Here is a 25,054-nt window from a genome sequence, read left to right as displayed (position 1 = left end):
CAGGCCTGACTAGACCATCCAATGGTGATTGATTAGAAACTGAATAAGATTTGCCAAGAGAATCTCACCCCATTCTTTAGCCTGTCTTAGTATAAATGTCATTAAATTAATGAACAGATGTTCAGGTGTGAAATTTTAGGTCCGATTAATCATTTCCACAGTCAAGTGAGGCATTTCAGCATTGATGGCAGTTTATTCTACATGCCCTTCTGTTGTCCCATAAAGGGACAGAAGCCACTTTGAATGAAACATCACAAACATGGTGTGTGTGTGTTTTTGTCATCTGTTTCATTTTCCTGATGTAAAGAGAGCTAGTTATTATCTCATCTGAAATTATTACTCTCATAATTACTAACTATCTCTTGGATAATGTCTCAATAGATTTACAGAGAATAAAAGTCAAAGTCTAAACATTAGAATATAAAAACCCTTCTTGTGATTCTATGCAAGGGAGAGGACAGAGGAAGGGGAAGGATTTCTACTGTTGTCTATGTTGAGTTGTAGAATAGGATCTTGATCTGTGAATTGGTAGTGTAGTGTGGTTCCTGTCAAGGCGGAATATTGTGCTGAGGGTTGTATTGAAACTAAGGTTCATGTTTCACATGGAAGTAAGGGTGTTTGAGGAGGAGAAAGAATATTTGCCTCAGCATGCTATTCTTTATTGTGCCCCTTCTCTTTCTTCTGCCACATTTGGTGTGCAAACATACCACGAGTTGCACCGTCCATGATCTGTCCAGAATTCCACATGAATACTACCAACCTGGTGATCTTATTGTTGGCAGCCTTGCTTCTCACCTTTTTTCTGCTTTTGACAAAGAAGACTTCAAAGAAAGGCTAACTACCCGTCAACTTCTTAATACCTTGTAAAGACTTCATATGTCAGATAATACAGAAACATTCTTAAGCTCTAACCAGGCTTACTCAGAAGCAAGTGCCAAAGGTTTCAGTGGGATTTACTTCCAGGCAGAGGTGGTGGTGGTGGGGAACTATTGCTAAGCTGAAGAGTTCCCTAGTTAAGATGGAAAGCCCTTCTCTGTTCTGAATATTGAACTTCACCTCAGGAAGTTTGGGCTAAGAGCTCTTAAGAGGTGGGGTTCCAAGACCCCCAGATGTTCACATCCAAGTGAGGCAAGGCTTATAGGATACTCCTAGTTAAAAATATGTCACAGGTTTGGAAATTATGAGAACTACTCCATTAAGCTAGGCTACCTACTTCTCTGCATTTTGAAACACGTTTTTAATTGGATCAAATCAGTACCTGTATATTTCTGTGCTTTGTGGTTTAAAAATGCTTTATATCCTCTGTTGAAGGTCTCTGTTTATGTCAGTGTGTGAGTGTCAAAGTTTGATGCTTTGTGCTCTTAATGTTGTGCAGAGCTGTTCAGTTATAGCTACTTGGTGATAGGAAGACAGGAAGGGGAAAGAGATTCAATGGCATATAATATTTATAGGCAGGGCCTGGAACACTCACATTCATTCTGATTGGCCTTGGGAACGAAAGACAGTGATTGGTTGAAGGTTCTGAACATTGAAGAAATGGCAGTTAACTGTCAGTTGGGAGAAGTAATGAGTTGAGGTGTGAGGCAAAGTCAAGAGATAGCTGAGGTAAAAGTGGACAACTGAGACTTAAATAGTTAGGTATTTATCCCCAGTTTGTCAAGACTTGTTGTAGTGGAGATCAGAGCAAGTGAGCTGGTATGTCTTTTCGGCTAGGAAGGTTCCCATTTCTTACCAGAAGAATGCCATAAAAGCAGGTTTCTTAAGAGCTCAACTGTTCAAGCAGCCAGAAATCCAAATGGCTGAATGCTGAAGTCAGAGGCAGATTGGTTCAGCTGCTAGGTACAATCTGTTAGTGGTGGCACCTGCCCTGTGGAATGCCCTCCCAGTGGATGTCAAGGCAATAAGCAACTATCTTACTTTTAAAAAGACATCTGAAGGCAACCATGTTTAGGGAGGTTTCCAATGTTTAATGCTGTATTGTGTTTTTAAAGAGTGGCTGGGAAAACCCAGCCAGATGGGAAGGGTATAAATAATAAATTATTATTCTTAACAGCATCTCTTGAATCTTTAGATACCGTTGTCAAGTATATGTAGGACCCGAAAGTAAGTATCAGTACTCCCTTATTCGAGATAGAGGCAGGATTCAAATTAGTTCACATTTAAATGTGAACCTACCCAAATTAGCATGCTCTAAAAAGATAACAAAACCAAAATACAACTATCATTTGAAATTTATACAATGCATTATTTTAGGGAAAATTGCTTTGCAGATATGTGTATACTAGGGAACTATTTGCAGTGAAATACAGAAGGATGATTCTGAAGCCCTTTTTAAAAATTGCATAGCATATTTTCCAAGGGTTCAGCATAAAATTCTCTTTGCAGTGTGGTGGCAAGGAACTACCAGCATATTCTAGCTTTGGTGTTTGCTGTCAAGGAGATCAATGAGAACCCCAAGATTTTGCCTAATATCACCCTGGGATTCCACATCTATGACAGTTACTTCAGTGAAAGGATGACTTACAGGGCTGCTCTGAACCTTCCCTCCACACTTATACCCAACTACAATTGCCACACCGAGAAATATCTGATGGCAGCTATTGGGGGATTGGACTTTGATACCTCCCTCCAAATGGCAGACATTTTGGACATTTACAAGATCCCCCAGGTAAGATACCACCTTGGCGACTTCATACTTGTTTACTATCCTATTTTCTATCCAGAAGGGTTTTGTACAGTAGAGGAGTTGTGACTGACAAAGGAGGGTAGTCCTTCCATCCACAAAAAGTGTTTCCAGTGCGCTTTGCTCAATTAAATTAAATGCCACCAAAACACACACCCTGTCATATAGTATTGAGCCATCAGCAGCATTTAAACATGTCTGCTCAAGTTGGGCATTCCTTTCTCCCTTCTTAAGCACACTGGCCATTTTTATTTACTGGAGGTATGAGTAGTGTATGCTGCAGGCCTCCCCTGACTCCTCTAACTAGCTTGGTGTCTCAAGTTCAGTAGATGATGCCATCTCATTGACAATGTTGCAGGAAGATTCAATGGCAGGTGCAATCAGTTTCCATCTCAGGCTGCAGAATGTCTTTGGCCAGACCTGACCTCACCCAAGTGTGAATGGTATGGGAGAAGGTAGCTCTTTAGATATATGAGTTTCAGACAATTTCTAGGGCTTTAATTGAGACTGGAAACAATCTGGCAATATCCTGGCAGCTGTCTTCTGTACCATCTGAATCTCCCCACACATCCCCCCCCAATACAGGCTTAAACTATATAATCCAACTGGAAGGGATGCTGCATGGATTGGTGGAACATCTCTGCAACCCTAGAGCTCAATCCACAATCTTGTGGTGAACTTCTTTTGAATGTATGGGTGTCTGTCATGGGCTAGGAAATAGTATTCTCCTATTTAGTCTTATCCACTGGCAAGTCATCACACCATTGAAAGGGTTAGCAGAGCACCTACAATGAATGTAGAAAGCCCTAGGATTAATCCCTGGCATCTCTGGGTAGGTCTGTAAAGGTCTCCTGCCACTCCATCTAGACAATACTGAGATAGATGGATCAGTGGTCTAACTCAGTAGTAGTCACCTTCCTGCATCTAGTCCTGCTTCCATCTGAGGCATTTAGCTGTGGGATGTTTTCCTTCCTAGCAGTAGCAGGAGGAGGCAGCAGCCGTAGTGGGCTGGGGGCAGGCAGCATCATGGATGGAGTACTTGAGCTAGAATTGTTGTGACCTCTGCAAATCTCAGGATCCCTCCAGGCTGTCGCTAGTTTTGTGTAGGATTCAGCCACTCACCTCCCTTGAGTACCTATGCCTTCACTGGAGGTTTTTAAGCAGAGGTTGGATGGTCATCTGTCATGGATGCTTTAGTTGAGATTCCTTCCAACTCTACAATTCTATGATTGTATGATTCTGCATGGGTGAACTGGTGCTTTTGTGAGCAAAACTACACACACATAAACATACTCCAAAAAGTGATGGGGAAACGGCTTCCTTCCAAAAAGCAATTGGGAAATGCACTGGAAAGTGCCGGATAACATTTGCTAGATGCAACATTGTCTAGGCACCTCACAAACCATTCAACCTCTCTGCAAACTTTGTAGAAATAAATCAGGGTCCATAATGAATAAACAGAAAACCCGGAAATGCCATGAGGCCACTGGCTGATGGCTTCTCATTCCTTGTCCAAGGGGGAGCGCTACAGCAGCATTCCAAATGCCATGCAGGAGGAAGGGAAGAGTGAAGTAAAAATAGATAGTCTTTGAATGGAGAGAAGGTACTGTGGTAGTGGGAGAGCAAAAAAAACCATGCTTCCACTTTTCATTCTGCCAACTGGTGCCTCTCTCACCCAGTGGTGGAGTTTCATGCTCTGGCACTGGGGGATGGAGAGCAGGTGGGGGCGGGGCTGGCGTGCGTCCTGGGGGCATGGCACACCGCCCACAGCGGTGTGGCGCACATCCTGGGGGCGTGGCACCCAGCACGGGCGGGGGGGGGGAGCCACAATGGCACCCCACTGGGATCGCGCTGCCAGGGGCGGTGTGCTCCCCCCGCACCCCTCTTCCTCCGCCAGTGCTCCCACCTTTGCCCCATAGCTTACTGACTGAAGACTGAAGCTGCTATCCTCAAAGCTGGGACTCAGACAACAGGAGGCAGTTGTGCACACATTGTGGCACTTGAGTGATGTGTGGAAAGGAAGGGAGGTTAAGACACCATGAAATGAGAAGCTGAAATGCAGTGATGAAGAAAAAGGGAGGAAATGGAGAAAAGAAATGGAGGAGAGGAAAGTAGCAGTGCAGGAAACCAAGGACTACAAACTTAAGAAGGAAAAGGGGGCGGGGAGAGGTAAAAAGGAATGCAAGGAAGTGGGTATGCGGGGTGGCAGAGGATTAGGCAGAAGCTGAGAAGCTCCATGGAGGCAAGATCTGCTGCCCTTCCCAGCTTTCTGGAACCTGCCTTCTTAAGGCAACTGGCTCATTTCACCTTCTGTGTGGTCAGGCCCTCAATGGACATAGGCAGTCTGTCTTCCACATTTACAGATTATGCTTCTTTATTTCCTTCTAGCTCACTTATGGCTCCTTTGGCCCAGAGCATGCTGGTGAAAGCCAATCCACTTCCTTCTACAAGATGGTGCCCAATGAAGCCCATCAGTACACTGGGATTGTTGAGTTACTTTTGCACTTTGGCTGGACATGGGTTGGGTTGCTTGCTAGTGGAGACAGTGGAGAGAGATTTATTCAGACGCTGAAACCTCTGCTCTACCAGAAAGGTATTTGCTTGGCCTTCTCAGAGACAACCCTGAAAACGACATATTTGGCTGAGTACTATGTCATGTATTTCCACTGGGTCCAAATTTATCAAGCTATTATGGAAAGTAAAGCCAAGGTGGTGGTTGTCTATGGAGGAACAAGGTCCATGCTTGCCTTGCGATCAATGGTAGCACTAGGTTTACTGGAAAATGTGACCAAAACCTCTGAGGGCAAGGTGTGGATTCTGACAGCACAGCTGGATTTCACAGCAATGACCTATCAAATGAGCATGGATATGCAAGTCTTTCATGGTTCCCTCTCCTTTACAGTTCATTCAAATGTGGTGCAAGGTTTCAAAGCCTTTCTTCAGGCACAAAATCCTTTTGAGGAAGATGGAAATGGCTTTGTCAAGCAGTTCTGGGCACAAGTATTTCTCTGTTTATTTCCAAACTCCAATACACAAGAGCAGGCCAGTGGAACCTGCACTGGAGAGGAGAAACTGGAAGATCTCCCTTCATCTGCATTTGTGATGAGCATAACTGGCCACAGCTACAGTCTCTATAATGCTGTCTATGCCACAGCACATGCTCTACATGTCATGTCCTTGTCCAGGACCAAATACAGGGCAGCAGTGGAAGGAGGGATGCAGGAGCTTCAGAAATTCCAGCCTTGGCAGGTAATTCTTTTCATGAGATACATTTTATTTGACCTGGGCAGTGATACATAATACATGATACATAAAACAGTACAGTGGTACCTCAGGTTAAGTCCTTAATTTGTTCCGGAGGTCCGTACTTAACCTGAAAACTGTTCTTAACCTGAAGCAGCACTTTAGCTAATCTGGCCTCCTGCTGATGCCGCGCCGCCGGAGTTCTTAACCCAGGTAATATTTCTGGGTTAGCAGAGTCTGTAACCTGAAGTGCATGTAACCTGAGGTACCACTGTACCCTGAAAAAAATCAAGCTTCAATGTAAGACCATATTCTCTCCTTGTTTGCAGAGAAGCTGCTCATTAAGGACTAGCATAGTGAAATATCAGGCCACCTTGCTTACAGCTGTTAAGCAGGAGGACCCAATCCTGCACTATCCTGGTTTTTTGTGAGCAACTTCCTTTGTGTGCATGGCAAAACATGCAGCAACCAGAAGTATGGAAATACATACTGTAAAACCTTAAAATATGCCCTTTCCTGTGAATTCCAGAATATCCCACTTCACTAGCACAAAAATAGATCACATGCTTAGCAGGTCCTACACGATTTACTTACAGAACTCTTCAAAGTTCAAAGATTTTTGGAACACAGCACTCAGAAAAAAGTTGCAGAAGACATAGCTTGGTTACAAAATAGTAAAAGTTCCTAAACTTGTTATTGGTATAGAAAGTGGTAGTTTCAGACTACGTTCTTCTCTGAAATAAGCGGCTTCTTAAATCCATGTGGCTGTAAGGAGCAGCTCAGAACTCCATTCAAACCAAATTCAAACACAGAATAAGCAGAACAGAAGGCTTTGTTGCCCATTTCTTCCCAAGCTAAGGGGAAGTGACATAGGCCAAGCCTGTCAGGACACTTTACAGCATTAAACCCTTTAGGTATGTATTACAAGACATTTACATTACCTCAAAGTTACTCTTTTTCTTTCAATGCAGCTCCACCCCTTTCTTAGGAGTGTCTCCTTTAACAACTCTGCTGGGGAAACGGTATCTTTTAGTACGAACAGGGAAGTAGAAGCTGGCTTTGATATCACCAACCTGGTCACTTTCCCAAATAACTCCTTCATGAGAGTCAAGGTTGGAAGGGTATGTGGGGAGGCTGCCGCAGGCCAGGAATTCACCCTTGATGACAACAGAATGGTGTGGCACAGAAGCTTTCACCAGGTGAGGCATAATTCCTACATCCATGAGAGACAGGAAAAGAGAATGTTATTCTACTTACATATCATCAGTCCAGCACATACATGCCTTTCCAGCCAGATTCTAAACATTTTCCTCTGCACTGCTTAAGAATAATAGAATCTTAGAGTTGGAAGTCATCCCGAAGGTCATGTGTTCCAGGATACAGGAATCTCAACGTAAGATGATCTTGCTGGCTCAGATCAATGCCCAACCAGTGCAGAATAATGCCATTGGCCAATCTTGTCCAGCATCTGGATATGGCATATGGCTTTTGGCTTGGGGCTCTTTTCGTCCAAGTGCATTTCATGAGTCTCTTGGGAAGAAGAAGCAGGTGTTTCCTGCTTGCAGTTCAAATGCATGATGGTTGAGAAGGAAGTAGGTGCTGTGAAGGTTTGTGGGTAGCTATTCTTTGTCACCAAGTGTAGAAGGAGGAAAGGGGTTTCTTAGATTGGAGAAGAATCAGCCCTCCCCAAGAAGGCTTGCCTGGCACCTCCCTTTGTATCTTTAGGCACCAGGCGAAAGCATTTCTCTGGGCTGTTATTATTTTTGTGCATGTTATGCCTTTTGTGTTTTTATAATGCAAACTGCCCTGTGGTAAAATAAATAAATAAATAAATAAATAAGGTTCTAAAAGTGGCCAACCAGACCCTTGTGGGAAACCCACAAACAGGACATGATCACAAGACCACTTTCCCCTTTTGCGATTTCCAGCAGCTGGTATCCAGCACCATACTGCCTCTGACCATTGAGTAAAATCATTCCCTCCACCAAGGGGTGGTAGCCTCTGATAGGTTTCTCCTCCACTAGTTTTTCTAATCATCTTTTAAATTCAGCCAAGTTGATGCCCATCAATGTCTCCTGTAGAATTGAATCTCATAGTTTTAGCTATATTGTATGAAAAAGTGTGCCTAATCAATCCATTTAGCTTCATTGGATATCTCTGATTTCTCGTATTATGAGAGGGAGAAAAAGCTTTTCCTTACCCTCTTCCCCATTATTTACATGAGCAGGTTTCGCCCCTTTCGGTATGTAACCCAAGTTGCCCTCCTGGTTCCAGGAAGGAAAAAATTGAGGGGGAGCCATTCTGCTGCTATGATTGTGTTCCATGTCCTCAAGGCAAGATTTCATTCCAGAAGGGTAAGAGACACAGGATATATAATTTTCAAACCGTATGTCATGTTAGAAGTTGAGGAAAAGGATAAACAAATTAGTGAAGTGTGCATTTTTGTACATATTGTTTGACTGGAGAACTGCATTACAAATGTTTAGAGAAGTTCACATTTTTAAGGGCATCTGTACTTTAGTCAATGTGTTGGTTCAAGGAGTGCAAGGTAGATAGCCTTCTCATTCAAGTGGCATTAAAAAAAAATCCCCTCCATCCCTATTGACAGATAGCCCCCACAAAGGAATATGGACCTTCTCCAAAAAAAAGGAATGGTTTGACGCCCATTATCTAATTTTTGTTACAGGGTAAGATACAGCAGGCAATTTTGAACTAAATGCACCAGTGATACGAGTTCGTATGAGACACCTTCTCTAATTCAGGCAATAACAAATAAACATGTCTATGAATGATGCGTGATTGTACACCCGGGTGCGGTGGAATGCGTTCAACCTAGTATGTGGGTGTAGAATGGGGCTGGGAATGGAACCCTTGTGTAAAATGGTCATGGACTGTACCTGTTCTGAACAATAACAATGTGGTTTATGTGGAGTTAGCAAGCCATCACAGGACACCCCACATAACCCAACACAAAGGTTGAGGTGGGATTCTGATGCATCACTTTCAATCTGGTTACTCTGGAAATATCTGTGATAACTACAATTTAACCTTATGTGTTCCATACTCACAGCAGTAGTTGTCACTATCCTAACGTCTGAAATAAAAATGCATTACTTTTTTCCCAGACATGGAAGATTGCGTTGGGTGCCCCAAAGACCACTATCCAAACATGGAACAATCGCAATGCATTCCAAAGACCATCAGCTTCCTGTCCTTTATAGAGCCTCTAGGAATGAGCTTAGCATTGTTGGCTCTTTCTCTCTCTCTCCTGACCATGGTGGTCCTAGTCATCTTCATTAAACATTGGGACACACCCATTGTCAGAGCAAACAATCGGGACCTCACCTACACTCTCCTCACTTTCCTCCTGCTCTGCTTCCTCTGCCCATTGATCTTCCTCAGCCCTCCAGAAAGAGTGAGCTGCCTGCTCCGACAAATGGCTTTTGGCCTTGTTTTCACAGTGACCGTTTCTTGTGTTCTGGCCAAAACGATCACGGTGGTTCTGGCCTTTGTGGCCACAAAACCAGGATCCTGAATGAGGAAGTGGGTGGGGAAAAGACTGGCAAGCTCCATTGTGTTGTCATGTACCATTATCCAAGCAGGAATTTGCACTGTGTGGTTAGGAACCTCTCCCCCATTCCCTGATTCTGACATGCACTCAGTGAAGAGAGAAATCATTCTAGGCTGCAACGAAGGGTCAGTTGCCCTGTTTTACTGTGTCCTGGGCTACATGGGCTTTTTGGCCATTGTCAGCTTTGTTGTGGCCTTTTTTGCCAGGAAACTGCCTGAGAGTTTCAATGAGGCCAAATTCATCACCTTCAGCATGTTCTTGTTTTGTAGTGTTTGGATCTCCTTTGTTCCGGTCTACCTGAGCACCAAGGGGAAATACATGGTGGCTGTGGAGATCTTCTCCATCTTGGCCTCCAGTGCTGGGATACTGGGCTCCATCTTTGCTCCCAAATGCTACACCATTGTGTTGAGGCCGGATCTGAACAGCAAGGAGCAGTTAATAAAGAGGAAATAATAAATTATACCATCATCTTTGTGGGGGTTTTCCTACCAAAATATGAGCAATGTAATCTCTCTTTATCCACACCATTCAATTATGTTGTGCCAGGCATAGCTCACTTTGGGAGGGAATTGGTAATCAGGCCTCTTGCTTTCCTTCGCTTTACCTGAGAAGCACATTTTAGGTCTGAGCTGGTTTCCTCATACTCAGACCACCTGGTTCTTAGAAGCCTCCCTTGCATTCCTATACCAAGAATTTGGAACTTTCAGCATTGTAAATAAGCCTGGTTTTGCTGCCTGTGTTTTCTGACTTGTGTGGGAAAGCACATGAACCTTGCCTTTGAAGAGTTTATAAGTATTACCAGTTCTTAACAAATGTGTGGTCTTATTCTATGCTAAGGGAAGATGGAGGTCATATTTTAAAGGTCTAGCAAACTATATTTCCCCACTTTAATTTGTTGCATATTTTGTGATTTAAAATCTCAGGTGGAAATCTCTCACCAAAGAGTTTGTGCCCCAAACCTGGATCTTGGCATCCAGAGCATTCTCCTTTGTTGATACCTATTTTTACTTCCTTCCAATGCAAACAACGTACAAAACTCAGGCCTTTTCACCATTCTTTTGTCTTGGCATAATTGTCAGAAAACTAATGAACTGGTGTTCAGGTGGGAAATTTTGGGAGGTCAGATTAATTATTTCCACTGGTCGGCATTAATAAGAGACTGGCTAACTGTTCTTCTCTTCCTCATTGCTGTTAATTCTGCAAGCCCTTTTGTTGTCCCATAAACAGACAGAAAGCACTTTGGATGAAAAATCAGAAGCAGGGTTTTTTTTAAGCATTTTCTGAGAGGTTGTTATTACCTCATCTGTAATTATCACTTTCATCATGGCTAAGCCTCCCTTGGATAATGTCTCAGTAGATTTCCAGGGAATACTAACCAATGTCAAAACATGGGTATTATAACCTCTTCCTGCCATTCTAAGCAAGGGAGAGGACAGAGAAAGAGGAAGGATTTTCACTTTTCTTTTAATCAACTTGTAAAATAGGATTTTAATTTGTGCATTGTTAGAGAAGTGCTGTTCACGACAAGGCAGAATATTGTACTGATTGGTTGTTAAGCAAGGTTCATGTGCTGGATGGAAATAAGGGTGTTCTATTAGAAAGAATATTTGCTTCAGTATGCTGCTGTTTATTGTGCCCCTTCTCTTTCATCTGCTACAATTGGTGTGCAATCAGACCACGAGTTGCACCGTCCATGATCTGTCCAGAATTCCACATGAATACTACCAGCCTGGTCATCTTATTGTTGGCGGACTTGCTTCCCACCTCCTTACTGCTTTTGATGAAGAAAACTTCGAAGAGAGGCTAACTATCCATCAACTTCTTAATAACTTGTAAAGAATTCAAATGTCAAATAATCAGCTGATACTGAAATACCCCCCAGCTCTAACCAGGCCTATTTAGAACCTAGTTCCACTGACTTCAGTGGGATTTACATCCAGGCAGATGGGGGGGGTGTATTTACAAAGCTGAGGAGTTGGCTTGGAAGAAGGGAGATGCAGATCTGAATGTGACAGAGAGATGAGAGAGCCTGGTCTTGTTGATGTGTGCTCTCCTCCCCACATCCCACCAAACCTCTTCGAAGTAGAGGTTAACAAGAGAACTCACAGATTAAACCTCCCTAGTTTAAGATGGAAAGCCCTTCTCTGTTCCTAATGCTCACCTCAGAAAGTCTCATGTGAGGGCTCTTAAGGGCTCACTTCTCCTTTGAGGTTGCACTCAAAGAGCCCCTGATGTTCTCATCTATATCAAGCTAGACAATTGTGTTTATAATTTATAGACAGGGCCTGGATCAGATATATTCAGACTGTATTCAGGTGAAGGTAGTGAATAAATGTCAGTTAACTGTCAGTTGGGAGAAGTTCTGCGGAAGGTCTGAGTTCCAATTGAGCAGTAAAGATCAGGTTTTCCTGGAGGAAAATGGCAGGACTAGGGGAAGTCTGAATGAGCCCTATATTAAGCTAAAATGCTGCTCAGTTCATACCAGAAGAATATTATAAAAGCAGATTTCTTAAATGATCCAAGCAGGCAGGAACATAATCTGATGAGTTTGCCAGTCAGAGGCAGATTGTACCTAGCTGCTAAACCAATTTGTGAGTGAATTGGTCAGGAGTGGAGGCTTAGTGATGTTTGTATGAGAAAAATATTTCGATGCTGGTGTCAGCAAGAATATCTCTTCTATCTTCAAGAAGCGTTGTCAAGTATATGATGAACCCCAAAGTAAACATCAATATTTTATTATTGGAAAGGGGGGGGGATTCTAATCAGTTCATATTTAAATGTGAAACTACCAAAAAGAAAAAAGAAAAAAGAAAAAAGAGAGATGTTCTAAAAATATATCAGAAATAAAACACAGCCATCATTTGAAATTCACACTTCTCCGAATTGTTTAATGCAGTTCTCCAGCTAAACAATATAAACAAAAATGAATATCTGGAGGTCCCTAAAGTGTCCCTAAAAACGCATATATTAGTGTAAGTGGAATACAAGTGGAATACAATGCATTCCTGTGGGGAAATTCTTCTGCAGATATGCAGATATTAGGGTACAATTTGCACTAAGATACTGAAGATTCATACAGAAGCCGATTTTTAAAGAATAGTTCATAGGATAGCCCCCAATGATATAGCATAAAATTCTCATTGCAGTATTGTGCCAAAGAACTATCAGCATATTCTGGCCTTGGTATTTGCTGTCAAGGAGATCAATGAGAACCCCAAGATCTTACCCAATATTACACTGGGATTCCACATCTATGACAATTACTTTGATGAAAGGATGACCTACTGGGCTGCTCTGAAACTTCCCTCCACAATTGTGCCCAATTACAAGTGCAACATCCAGAGACACCTGGTGGCAGTTATTGGGGGACTGGACTTTGATACCTCTGTCTACCTGGCAAACATCTTGGGCACCTACAAGATTCCCCAGGTAAGATAGTGCCTTGGGCATTTCACACTCAGTCACCATGATATTTTCTATCCAGAAAGGATTTGTATAATAGAGAAATAGTTGTGAGAGACAAAGGAGAGTGATTCTGCCCTTCACAAAAAGTGTTCCCAGTGTGCTTTGCACAGTTAAATAGAATGCGTAGCATCGAACTGTCAGTGTCTATGGGTGAAGAGAAGCTAATGGAATGGTGGAAGAGATCTCACCCCACTTCCTTCTCCACACACACCTAAAAACATGTATCCAAATTCCATTCTTCCAACTGACACCCTCTCACCTTTGCTCCATGGCCTACTGGTTGGAGACTGAAACTGCTCTCTTGCAAAGCTGGAAGCCTGACAATCAGGAGTCAGCTGCCCACACATTGTGGCACTTGATGGGGATTCTGTGTCTTAGTGATTTGAGAGAGGAAGGGAGGACACCATGAGAGCAAGAGCTGAAATGCTGCGATGAAGCAAAGCAAAAGAAACAGGGGAGAAGAAAGCAGCAACATAGGAAGGCATAGAGGTAAAAGTGGAGAAAGAAAAGGAGGATGGAGGAGAGGAAAGCAGGAAACTGGGCATGCAGGGGTGGCAGAGAAGGAGGTGGAGGCTGAGAAACACAGGGTGCAATCTGCCACCTCCCCAGCTTTCTGGAACCTGCCTTCTTAAGGCAAGTGGCTAATTTTGCCTCCTGGATGGGAAGGCCCTGGATGCACATACCTAGTCTATTTGCAGTAATAGATGATGCTCCTTTATTTCCCTTTAGCTCACTTATGGCTCCTTTGCCCAAGAAGATCCTGGTCAAAGCCAGTCTACTTCCTTCTACAAGATGGTGCCCAATGAAGCCCATCAGCACACTGGGATTGTTGAGTTACTTCTGCACTTTGGTTGGACATGGGTTGGGTTGCTTGCTGCAGAAAGTGGAGAGAGATTTATTCAGACCCTGAAACCTCTGCTCTCCCAGAAAGGCATTTGCTTGGCCTTCTCAGAGACAAACCTGAAAACGACACATTTGGCTGCGTACTATGCCATGTATTTCCAGTTGATCCAAATTTATCAAGCTATTCTGGAAAGTAAAGCCAAGGTGGTGGTTGTCTATGGAGGAACCAAGTCCATGCTTACATTGCGAACAATGGTAGCACTAGGTGAAATGGAAATCGTGACCAAGATATCTGTCGGCAAGGTGTGGATTCTGACGGCACAGCTGGATTTCACAGCATTGAGCCATCAAATGAACTGGGATATGCAAGCCTTCCAGGGTTCCCTCTCCTTTGCAGTTCATTCAAATGTGGTACAAGGATTCAAATTCTTTCTTGAGGCACAAAATCCTTTTGAGGCAAATGGAAATGGCTTTGTTAAGCAGATTTGGGCACAAGTCTTTCTCTGTTCATTTCCAAACTCCAGTACAGATGAGCAGGCCAGTGGAACCTGCACTGGAGAGGAGAAGCTGGAGAATCTCCCTTCGTCTGCTTTTGAGATGACCATGTCTGGCCACAGCTACAGTCTCTATACTGCTGTCTATGCCATAGCACATGCTCTACATGCCATGTTCTTGTCCAGGACCAAATACAGGGCAGCGGTGGAAGGAGAGATGCAGGAGCCTCAGCCTTGGCAGGTAATGCCTATCATGGGATATACTTTATTAGACGTAGGCAGTGATATGTAAAACAGTACCCTGAAAAAATTCAAACTCCACATTCTCTGCTTCTGTGCAGGGAAGCTGCTCATTAAAGACTAGCACAGTGAAGTATCAGGCCATCTTGCTTTTAAAAAAACAATTTTTTTTTTTTTTACAAATTCATTCACTTACATAGTATTATTACAGATATTAAAACTTGCACATGATTCTTCTGAATCTCAAGATTTCCCTCCTCCCCTCCATGGGTTCTTTAAATAACTTTTTAAATTGCATATTATAAATCCATCTAATTTATCACCATTCATTGTATCCAAGTCCTATGTATCATTGCAAGAGTTATTTAAAATCTGCCAATGAGTTCAAGCGTTTACAGTGGTCTTTCAAGTATCATATACCGTATTTTTCGCCCTATAGAGTGCACTTATTTTTTTGCATCTATATATATTAATGCTGCTTGCTTATCATTCCTGGCCTCCAGATATTCTATCAAATCAATTATATTTCTCATGTTATCCTTCATCTGCCAACCAAGAAGAAAGCTGGCTTAATCTTGATGGATGAAATCCTTTTCATTCTATTTGCCAAATATTGGCGAATAGTTTGTAGTCATTATTTCACAAAGAGATTGGCCTGCAATTTTTAACTGACAATAAATCTGTATCTTATTTCAGAATCAATGTAATATATGCCTTTTTCCGAGATTCTGGCAGTTTCTCTGTATTTAATATTCCATTCATTATATCCTTAAGTGGTTGTGCCAGAAAATCTTGTACTGTATTGGCCTGAATATAAGCTGCACCCAAATATAAGCTGTACCTTTAAGATTGGAGAGGAGGGAGAAGAGAAAAAGAAAAAATATCTGAATATAAGCCGCTTCATTCCTCGCTGCCCCTGGCTGCATACTGGGGGTGGTGGGGGGGGGGGTGCTGATCTGCATTGCTGGCAGCCTTATCCCTTCCCGGCCTTGGGGGAGAAGACGTGGGCAGGCACTGCTTTGCCACGCTCCTGGCACTGTTTGCCCCACACTCCTGGCTACATAGCATAAGGTCGCAAATATAAGCCCCACATTAACTTTTCACAGTCTGAATTTGGGGAAAAGGTGGAGCTTATATTCAGGCCAATACGGTAATTTCTTATAATACTTAGCTGATAGTCCATCAGGCCCTGGCGATTTACCAGCTTTAGCCTGGCCTATTCCCTGTTGCATCTCCATGATTGTTACTGGTGCATTCAAAGAACTGATCTTCTCCTTCGGAATTTTTGGTCAATTGTTCTGCTTTAAATAACCTATTTTTAATCTGTGTTCCTCACCAGCTCAATATAGCTCTGTGTAATAACAAACTGTTTCCTTATATCTTTTGGATTGTCTACTATTTTCCCTTCTGCTTTCAGTTTATTTATTAAATGTTCTCTCTTTTTTCTTTAACTGCCATGCCAGCAATTTCCCTGGTTTGGGTTATGGTCCAAAAGTGTCCTAAGTTGTATCTCTGTTTTTTTTCTTAAATCCATGTGGCTGTAGGGATCAGGTCAGAACTCCACACACACCAAATTCACATTTAGAGTGAGCAGAACAAATGGCTTTGTTGCCCATTTACTCCCAAGATAAGAGGAAGTGACATAGGCCAAGCCGGTCAGGACCCCTTATTCTACAGCATTAAAGCCTTTATGTACGTATTACAAGACATTTGCATTACTTCAAAGTTACTCTATTTCTTTCAATGCAGCTCCACCCCTTTCTTAGGAGTGTCTCCTTCAACAACTCAGCTGGGGAAACGGTATCTTTTAGTGCGAACAGGGAAGTAGAAGCTGGCTTTGATATCACCAACCTGGTCACTTTCCCAAATAACTCCTTCATGAGAGTCAAGGTTGGAAGGGTAGACGGGGAGGCTGCCGCAGGCCAGGAATTCACCCTTGATGACAACAGAATGGTGTGGCACAGAAGGTTTCACCAGGTGAGGCATAATTCCTACATCCATGAGAGACAGGAAAAGAGAATGTTATTCTACTTACATATCATCAGTCCAGCACATACCTGCCTTTCCTACCAGATTCTAAACATTTTCCTCTGCACTGCTTAAGAATAATAGAATCTTAGAGTTGGAAGTCATCCCAAAGGTCATGTGGTCCGGGATACAGGAATCTCAACATAAGATGATCTTGCTGGCTCAGATCAATGCCCAACTAGTGCAGAATAATGCCATTGGCCAATCTTGTCCAGCATCTGGATATGACATGGGGCTTTTGGCTTGGGGCTCTTTTCATCCAAGTGCATTTCATGAGTCTCTTGGGAAGAAGAAGGTGTTTGATCCTTGCAGTTCAAATGCGTTATGGTTGAGAAGGAAGTAGGGGCTGTGAAGGTTTGTGGGTAGCTATTCTTTGTCACCAAGTGTAGAATGAGGAAAGGGGCTTCTTAGATTGGAGAAGAATCAGCCCTCCCCAAGAAGGCTTGCCTGGCACCTCCCTACATATCTATAGGCACCAGGCAAAAATATTCCTCTTCTTCCAAGCCATTAGTGAATTAAACTATTTATGGTCTTTCAAACTGGGATGCTACTGATTGTGTTTGTCATGCTTTCCCTTTTTATGTTTTTATAATGTAAACTGCCCTGTGGGATGGTATAATAAATAAATAAGGTTCTGAAAGTGGCCAACCAGATGCTTGTAGGAAACCCACAAAGAGGACATGATCATAAGACCTCTCTCCCCTTTTGTGGTTTCCAACAACTGGCATTCAGCACCATACTTCCTCCACCAAAGCATTCCCTCCACCAAGGATGGTAGCCTCTGATAGGCTTCTCTTCCATTAGTTTTTCCAATCATCTTTTAAAGTCAGCCAAGTTGATGCCCATCACTTTCTCTTGTAGAATTCCATCTCATAGTTTTAGCTATACTGTGTGAAAAGGTGCCCCCATCAATCAAAAATTAACTTCATTTTTTATCTCTGAGTTCTAGTATTATGACAGAGGGAGAAAAAGCTTTTCCTTACCCTCTTCCCCATTATTTACATGAGCAGGTTTCACCCCTTTCGCTATGTAACCCAAGTTGCCCTCCTGGTTCCAGGAAGGAGAAGAAGGAGGGGGAGCCATTCTGCTGCTATGGTTGTGCTCCATGTCCTCAAGGCAAGATTTCATCCCAGAAGGGTAAGAGACACAGGATATATAATTTTCCAACCGTATGTCATGTTAGAAGTTGAGGAGAAGGATAAATCAATCAATGGTGATATGTGCGTTTTTTAATGTATTGTTTGAATGGAGAACTGCATTACAAATGTTTAGAGAAGTTCACATTTTTAAGGGCATCTGTACTTTAGTCAATGTGTTGGTTCAAGGAGGGCAATGTAGATAGCCTTCTCATTCAAGTGGCATAAAAACCAATTTTCTCCTCCATACCTATTGACAGATAGCCCCCATAAAGGAATATGGACCATCTCCTAAAAAGAATTGGTTTGTGACCTATGATCTAATCTTGGTTACAGGTTAAAATATAGCAGGGAATTTTGAACTCAATGCACCAGTGATATGACTTCGTATGATACACCTTCTTTAATTCAGGCAATAACAAATAAACATGTCTATGAATGATACGTGATCATACACCCGGGCGCGGTGGAATGTGTTCAACCTAGTATGTGGGGGTGTAATGGGGCTTGGAATGGAACCCCTGTGTAAAATGGTCATGGACTGTACCTGTTCTGAACAATAACAATGTGGTTTATGGGAAGTTAGCAAGCCATCACAGGACACCGCACATAATCCAACACAAAGGTTGAGGTAGGGTTCTTAGGCATCACTTTCAATTTGGTTACTATGGAAATATCTGTGATAACTCTAATTTAACATTAAGTATTCCATACTCACAGCATGTTGTTACTATCCTAACAACTGAAATCTAAACACATTACCTTCTTTCCAGACATGGAAGATTGCGTTGGGTGCCCCGAAGATCACTATCCACACAGAGACCAATCGCAATGCATTCCAAAGACCATCAGCTTCCTGTCTGTTAAAGAGCCTCTGGGGATGAGCTTAACATTGTTTGCTCTTTCTCTCTTTCTCTTCACAATATTAGTCCTTGCCATCTTCATTAAACATCAGGACACACCCATTGTCAGAGCAAACAATCGGGACCTCACCTACACTCTCCTCACTTTCCTCCTGCTCTGCTTTCTCTGCCCATTGATCTTCCTCAGCCCTCCAGAAAGAGTGAGCTGCCTGCTCCGACAAATGGCTTTTGGCCTTGTTTTCACAGTGACCGTTTCTTGTGTTCTGGCCAAGACTATCATGGTGGTTCTGGCCTTTGTGGCCACCAAACCAGGATCCCAAATGAGGAAGTGGGTGGGGAAAAGACTGGCAAGCTCCATTGTGATTTCTTGTTCCCTTATCCAAGCAGGTATTTGCAGTGTGTGGTTAGGAATCTTTCCCCCATTTCCTGATTCTGACATGCACTCAATGATGAGAGAAATCATTCTAGGCTGCCACGAAGGGTCAGTTGCCCTGTTTTACTGTGTCCTGGGCTACATGGGCTTTTTGGCCATTATCAGCTTTGTTGTGGCATTTTTTGCCAGGAAACTGCCTGAGAGCTTCAATGAGGCCAAATTCATCACCTTTAGCATGTTGTTGTTTTGTAGTGTTTGGATCTCCTTTGTTCCGGTCTACCTGAGCACCAAGGGGAAATACATGGTGGCTGTGGAGATCTTCTCCATCTTGGCCTCCAGTGCTGGCTTACTGGGCTCCATCTTTGCTCCCAAATGCTACATCATTTTGTTAAGGCCTGATCTGAACAGCAAGGAACAGTTAATAAAAAGGAAGTTGTAAATTATATCATCATCTTTGTTTTGTTTTTTGTACCATTATATAAATCAAAATAATCCCTCTTCATTCTTATCATATAATTATGTTGCATTTCATCTGTTACAATTCCTACCTGCAGGTCCTTTAAAAATCCTTTGGAGTCTCTGAGACAGGGGTCCCCAACCTTGTCATTGATACCACATAATATTTAGGCCTAACTAGAACACCAAAGTGTAATTAATTAGAAATTAAATGTAAGAATACCGTTTATTGGGAGTCTTGTATATTTATTTAGTTATAGCTAGCTTCTCATTGCTTTCTGGGTGATTCTCTAGTAAGTAAAGTTTCAGTTGAGCTGCTACATATTTTCAGCCAGAATTCACGAGAACTCAGTTCTGGCATCTTTCACATAGGCACTATTGCCATTATAATAGAATGGGAAGGTATTCATGATGTGTTCTGGCACATCTTTTTCTAGAAAAATAACACTTGCTTCTGTCATGTCAATAGTTGTGGGCAATAGTTGCTATTTCAGGGATTAGTGTTTACTTAAAACTCAATGTGTAACAATTGTGGTATTTTTAATGGGCATATTGTTATAAGATATCAGTATTTTCATCCCTCCCATTGCAAGGATCACCTGATCCTATTGTTTTACTTTCATACTGTGAGAAAGGAGGGGGCAGAAGCTATTCTTCGAGACTTCCATCTCTGGTACTGTTGTTCTTTTTCTTTGATCTGTCTTGCGAAGAGAAAGGATGACTGTATGAGTGCTGCTCCTCTCATACATAATTATGTTCTTTTATTTGATTAATTGGTAGAAATAAATTAGGTATGCTGCAATACCTCCACAGCTTTGCTTCTGTTTACTCTGCTGAGTTTGGGGGCTCACATGAGCAGATGAGTCCACAGCACAAGGACCTGCTCCTCGGGAATGCTGCGTTAGTGTTCCTGTGTTCCTATGATCGGAAGGTCAGAGAAGGTGCTCCGGTAGCCCAGCCCATGCAGGCGCTGAAGACGTGGGCTGATTGTGGGCGTACTGAAAGTAGGCCCACCATATTGCTCTATGGGATGCAGGTTGCTAGGAGGACTACAAGATTTATTAATATCACTAATGAATGGGAACTATGCAACATAAAAATAATGTGTGTGCAATCTGCACCACCCCATTGGTTCTAGGCCCCAAATCTTGGAAATCAGAACTCATTAGGTGTAACATATACATGTCATTTGTGTATGTAATTGACGAGGTAAATTAAAAGTACAATGGTACCTCCGGTTGCGGACGGAATCCATTCCAGAGCTCCGGTCGGATCCCGAGGTTTTCACAACCGGAGGTGCCTTTTCCGCACATGCGTGTGGTGCAGTAGGGCGCTTCTGCGCATGCATGCATGGTGAAACCTGGAAAAATATTTCCGGGTTTGCTGCATGCGTATTCCGAAGGATACATAACCAGAGGTGCTCGTAAGTAGAGGTACTATCTGAATTAGTAGTCAATAGGGATGGAAGATCCTGCCAATTTTGATTTTACCAGATTTTCATTTTGTTCATGTTAAATTCAGTTCTCCATATTTCTGCATGTTTTTTTATTTAAAAATATCCTCATGAAAATTCTTAAGCATTGTTGTGTCAATTTCTACCAATAAGCACATTTTTCTTTACTTTTTTAATATACATTTTTATTAGTTTTTACATATATTTTCCAAACAGAACATATCATCTCATCTCATCTTATACAACATTTTGGCAGTTTTAGCCTGAGACTCCCATCAACCGCGTCTAATGATTTTCCAACCTCATCTCTTAATCTTACATTTATTATCCTACCTATTACTTTTAATAACCCATAACTTAAAATCCATTCTCATAAATCTTTTCTGCATATTTCATATAGGTCTCCTTACAAAACTTCTTGTAGTCCTACAAGCATAGTCAGTTGGTTACAATTGTCTTTTAAATAACTTGCATATTTACTCCAGTCTTTCAAGAATTTCTGGTCCCACTGGTTTCGAATTCTCCCTGTCATCTTATCCAATTCTGCGTAGTCCATCAATTTTATCTGCCATTCCTCTTTTGTCGGTAGTTCTTCAATAAACACATTTTTCTATGCAGTGTCGGCATTTTTGCAAGCTGTGTGGTAATGTTGTTTTCACTATGCACTATTTGTTTGCTTCTGATATTCAGAAAGAACAAACATGATTGTTTCCATTTTAAACAGGAACTGAATTGAATGTCTCCCCCATCCCAGCAGAAATCTTTATTTCTCCTCCTTATATGATACCTTCAGCAGGCTTTAAAAAGGGGGTCCCTAAAATACACAAGCAGACCTGTGATCCATCTTGTGGAGAAAATCCTCCCAATCTCAGTCTCCATTGGCTCAGAAAAAGCCAAGCAATTTCCATTTTCTCCTACAAAAGTAGGACATAGCTCAGCTGATTCCAAGTCAATTGAAACCAGTCAAAACGAAAACATGGTCTTCACCATTTACTGGAATATCTCCAAGGCCACCTCCCACATTTAAGCCTGCTCTTCCAACTAGTCTCATGGAACCAGTCTCATCTAACCAACATGCTTCAGTCTGAGTTAATGCATGATGGGGTTAAGACCACAGAGTAAGCTGTTGTGCCAGGCTTAGCTTGCCTTAGGAGTGACTAGGCAATCACTCCACCTAAGAAGCAGAACATGTGAGATCTGTGCTGGTTCCTCCAAGCACAGACTGCATGATTCTAACAAGTCTCTCATATATTCCTGTACCAATAATATGGAACTTCCTCCACTGTAACTAAGCCAAGTTTTACTGCCTGTGTTTTCTGGATGATGTGTGTCCTTTTTCTATGCTAGGGGAAGTGGGATGTTTTGGACTCAAGAGAATATATTTTAAACTTCTAAAAGCTTAAAACAAACACAAGCCACCTTTTATCATTCTTTAATCTGTCTTGGTATAATTGTCAGTAAACTAATTTTAGGAGATTAGATTAATCAGATGAAGCATTTCAGGATAACAGATTGGCTCACTGTTGTTTTCTTCCTCGTCCAACCTTCTGAATGTCCTTCTGTTCTCTCATAAAGAGAAAGTTTTTGTTTCGTCATTTTCTGATGTTCCTGGTGTAAAGAGAGCTAGTTACAATCTCATCTGTAATAATCATTCTTGTAATTACTAAGTGTCCCTTGGGTAATGTCTCAATAGATTTCCAGAGAATACAATCCAAAGTCTAAACATGGGTATAAAAAACCCTTCTTGCCATTCTAAGCATAGGAAAGCACAGAGGTAGAGGAATGATTTCTGCTGTTGAGTTATAGGATAGGATCTTAATCTGTGAATTGGTAGGGAAGTGTTGTTCATGTCAAAACAGAATATAGAACGGAGGATGGTTCTGAAGCTAAGGTTCATTTTCTAGATAGAAATGAGGGTGTCTGATAGGGAATAATATTTGCCTCAGCATGCTGTTATTTATTGTGCCCATTCTCTTTTATCTGCCACTTATGGTGTGCAAACATGCCACGAGTTGCATCATCCATGATCTGTCCAGAATTCCACATGAATACTACCAACCTGGTGATCTTATTGTTGGCGGACTTGCTTCTCACCTCCATTCTGCTTTTGACAAAGAGGACTTCAAAGAAAGACTAACTACCCATCAACTTCTTAATATCTTGTAAAGACTTCATTTGTCAAGTAATAATAATAATAATAATAATAATAATAATAATAATAATAATAATTTATTTATACCCCACCCATCTGGCTGAGTCCCCCCAGCCACTCTGTAATCAGATGATACCAAAACATCGCCAAGTGCTGAACATGCTTACTTAGAAGCCAGTTCAACTTATTTACTTCCAGGCAGAGGTAGAGGGGCAAGCTCGAGTTGGCTTGGGAAGAGAGAGATGGGGATCTGAATGTGTCACTGAGATGAGAGAGTCTTGATTTGCTGATGTGCTCTCTGCCCCCCCCCATATTTCTTTCAAGAATAGTTTAAAAAGAAGACACATCTTAAACTTGCCTAGTTTAAGAGGCAAAGGTCTTTCTGTTCTGAATATTGAAGTTCACCTCTGAAAGTTTGGGGTTAGGGGTCTTAAAAGCTCACCTCTTAGAATGTGGAGTTCTAAGAGCCCCAGGTGTTTGCATCCATGTCAGGCTTGACTCAAATAACACTCCTAGTTAACAGGTCTGAAAACGATGAGACCTGTCACAGGTCTGAAAATGATGAGAAGTTATCCATTAAGCTAGGCTACCTACTTCTCTGTATTCTGATGCAGGTTTTTTGTTGCATCAGATCAGTACCAGTAGATAAATGTATGTCTATGTTTTGTGCTTTCAAAATATTTTCATCGTCTCTGTTGATATTTGTGTGTTACTGTCAAAGTTTGAAACCCTGTGCTGTTAATGCGGTGCATGCATCTTTGGTGAAAGCTGCTTGGTGATGGGGGGAAGAGAGAATTGTGTTTAATATTTATAGACAGCCCTGGATAATGCATATTCATTTTTATTAGTCTGGGCAAGAACAGATTGTGATCAGTGGAAGTTTCTGATCAGTGAAGAAATTGCAGTTAACAGTCACTTGGGAGAGGAGTAAATAGGGCGGTGGGTGGTAAAGTCCAGAGAAAGTCGACAGCTAAGGTTAAGCTATTTGTTAACAATATACTAGTAGTAATGGTAGTAATAGTAGTAATAGTACCACGCCCATTCTGGGTGGTTTCCAGCATATACAAAAACATAATAAAACATTAAACCTTACAAACTTAATGGTGAATTTTGTGCTGAATATCAGAACCAGTGGGCTGGTGTCTTTTTTAGGCTAAGAATCTGCCCAGTTTCTATCAGAAGAGTGTCATAAAAGCAGATTTCTTAAATGACATGAATTATCCAAGCAGCCTGAAATATAATTGAGTAATGTAAGTATCAGTGAAAGTGGTATAGAAGTATACAAGTAGAAAAAGGCATCCTTTAAGAGGAAATTGATTTGCAGATACCTGTATCTTAAAGCACAATTTGCAATAAGACGTTGAAGAATTCTCGTGAGGTCCTATTTTTTTTAAAAGAATATTGCATAATGTATCTCCCTAGTATACAGCATGAAATTCTCATTGCAGTGTTGTGCCAAAGAACTACCAGCATATTCTGGCCTTGGCCTTTGCTGTCAAGGAGATCAATGAGAACCCCAAGATCTTGCCTAATAACACATTGGGATTCCACATCTATGACAGTTACTTCAATGAAAGGATGACCTACCGGGTCACTCTGAAGCTTACCTCCACACTTCTACCTAACTACAAGTGCAACACCCAGAAACATCTGATGACAGCTGTTGGGGGACTGGACTTTGATACCTCCCTCCAAATGGCAGACATCTTGGACATCTACAAGATCCCCCAGGTAAGATACCACCTTGGGGACTTCATACTCATTTACCATCATATTTTGTATCCAGAAAGGTTTTGTATAGTAGAAAAATAGTTGTGATTGACACTGAGTAGTCCTTCCCTCCACAAAAAGTGTTTCCAGTGAAATGCAATGGAGAAGGAAGGGGAGAGTGAAATAAAGATAGAGAGTATTGGGATGGACAGAAGGTACTGTGATAATGAGAGAGCACTAACTCATCCCTGCTTCCTCACCACTCCAAAACACGCTTCCACTTTATATTCTGCTAACTAGTGTCTCTCTTAACTTTGACCCATACCTTAATGACTGGAGACTGA

General features: G+C 41.9%; 1 protein-coding gene and 1 long non-coding RNA gene across 3 annotated transcripts in view; one reads left to right on the top strand and one right to left on the bottom strand.

Annotated features, from left to right (window-relative positions):
* The window catches only part of LOC309327923 (uncharacterized protein), a 133,129-nt gene that overhangs the window by 38,701 nt on the left and 69,374 nt on the right, over positions 1 to 25,054 (top strand). The window contains 3 exon segments of the mRNA XM_081837536.1: positions 6,898 to 7,125; positions 17,625 to 17,704; positions 24,449 to 24,731. Of these exon segments, the coding sequence (XP_081693662.1) occupies positions 6,898 to 7,125; positions 17,625 to 17,704; positions 24,449 to 24,731 (591 nt within the window).
* On the bottom strand, positions 5,207 to 12,265 carry LOC309328335. Of its 2 annotated transcripts, none has more exons than XR_014150788.1 (3): positions 11,659 to 12,265; positions 7,000 to 7,139; positions 5,207 to 5,305 (listed from the first exon to the last, which is right to left on the bottom strand). It is a non-coding gene; the product is annotated as an uncharacterized lncRNA (long non-coding RNA). The 2 variants fall into 2 exon arrangements; XR_014150789.1 differs by lacking the exon at positions 11,659 to 12,265 and adding an exon at positions 11,220 to 11,326.

Source organism: Podarcis erhardii (assembly GCF_964252035.2).
Source record: "Podarcis erhardii genome assembly, chromosome: 13".
In the NCBI taxonomy this organism is placed as follows: Eukaryota; Metazoa; Chordata; class Lepidosauria; order Squamata; family Lacertidae; genus Podarcis; species Podarcis erhardii.
The sequence above is the reverse complement of the archived record's forward strand: the minus strand, read 5'-3'. Positions and strand labels throughout refer to the sequence as shown.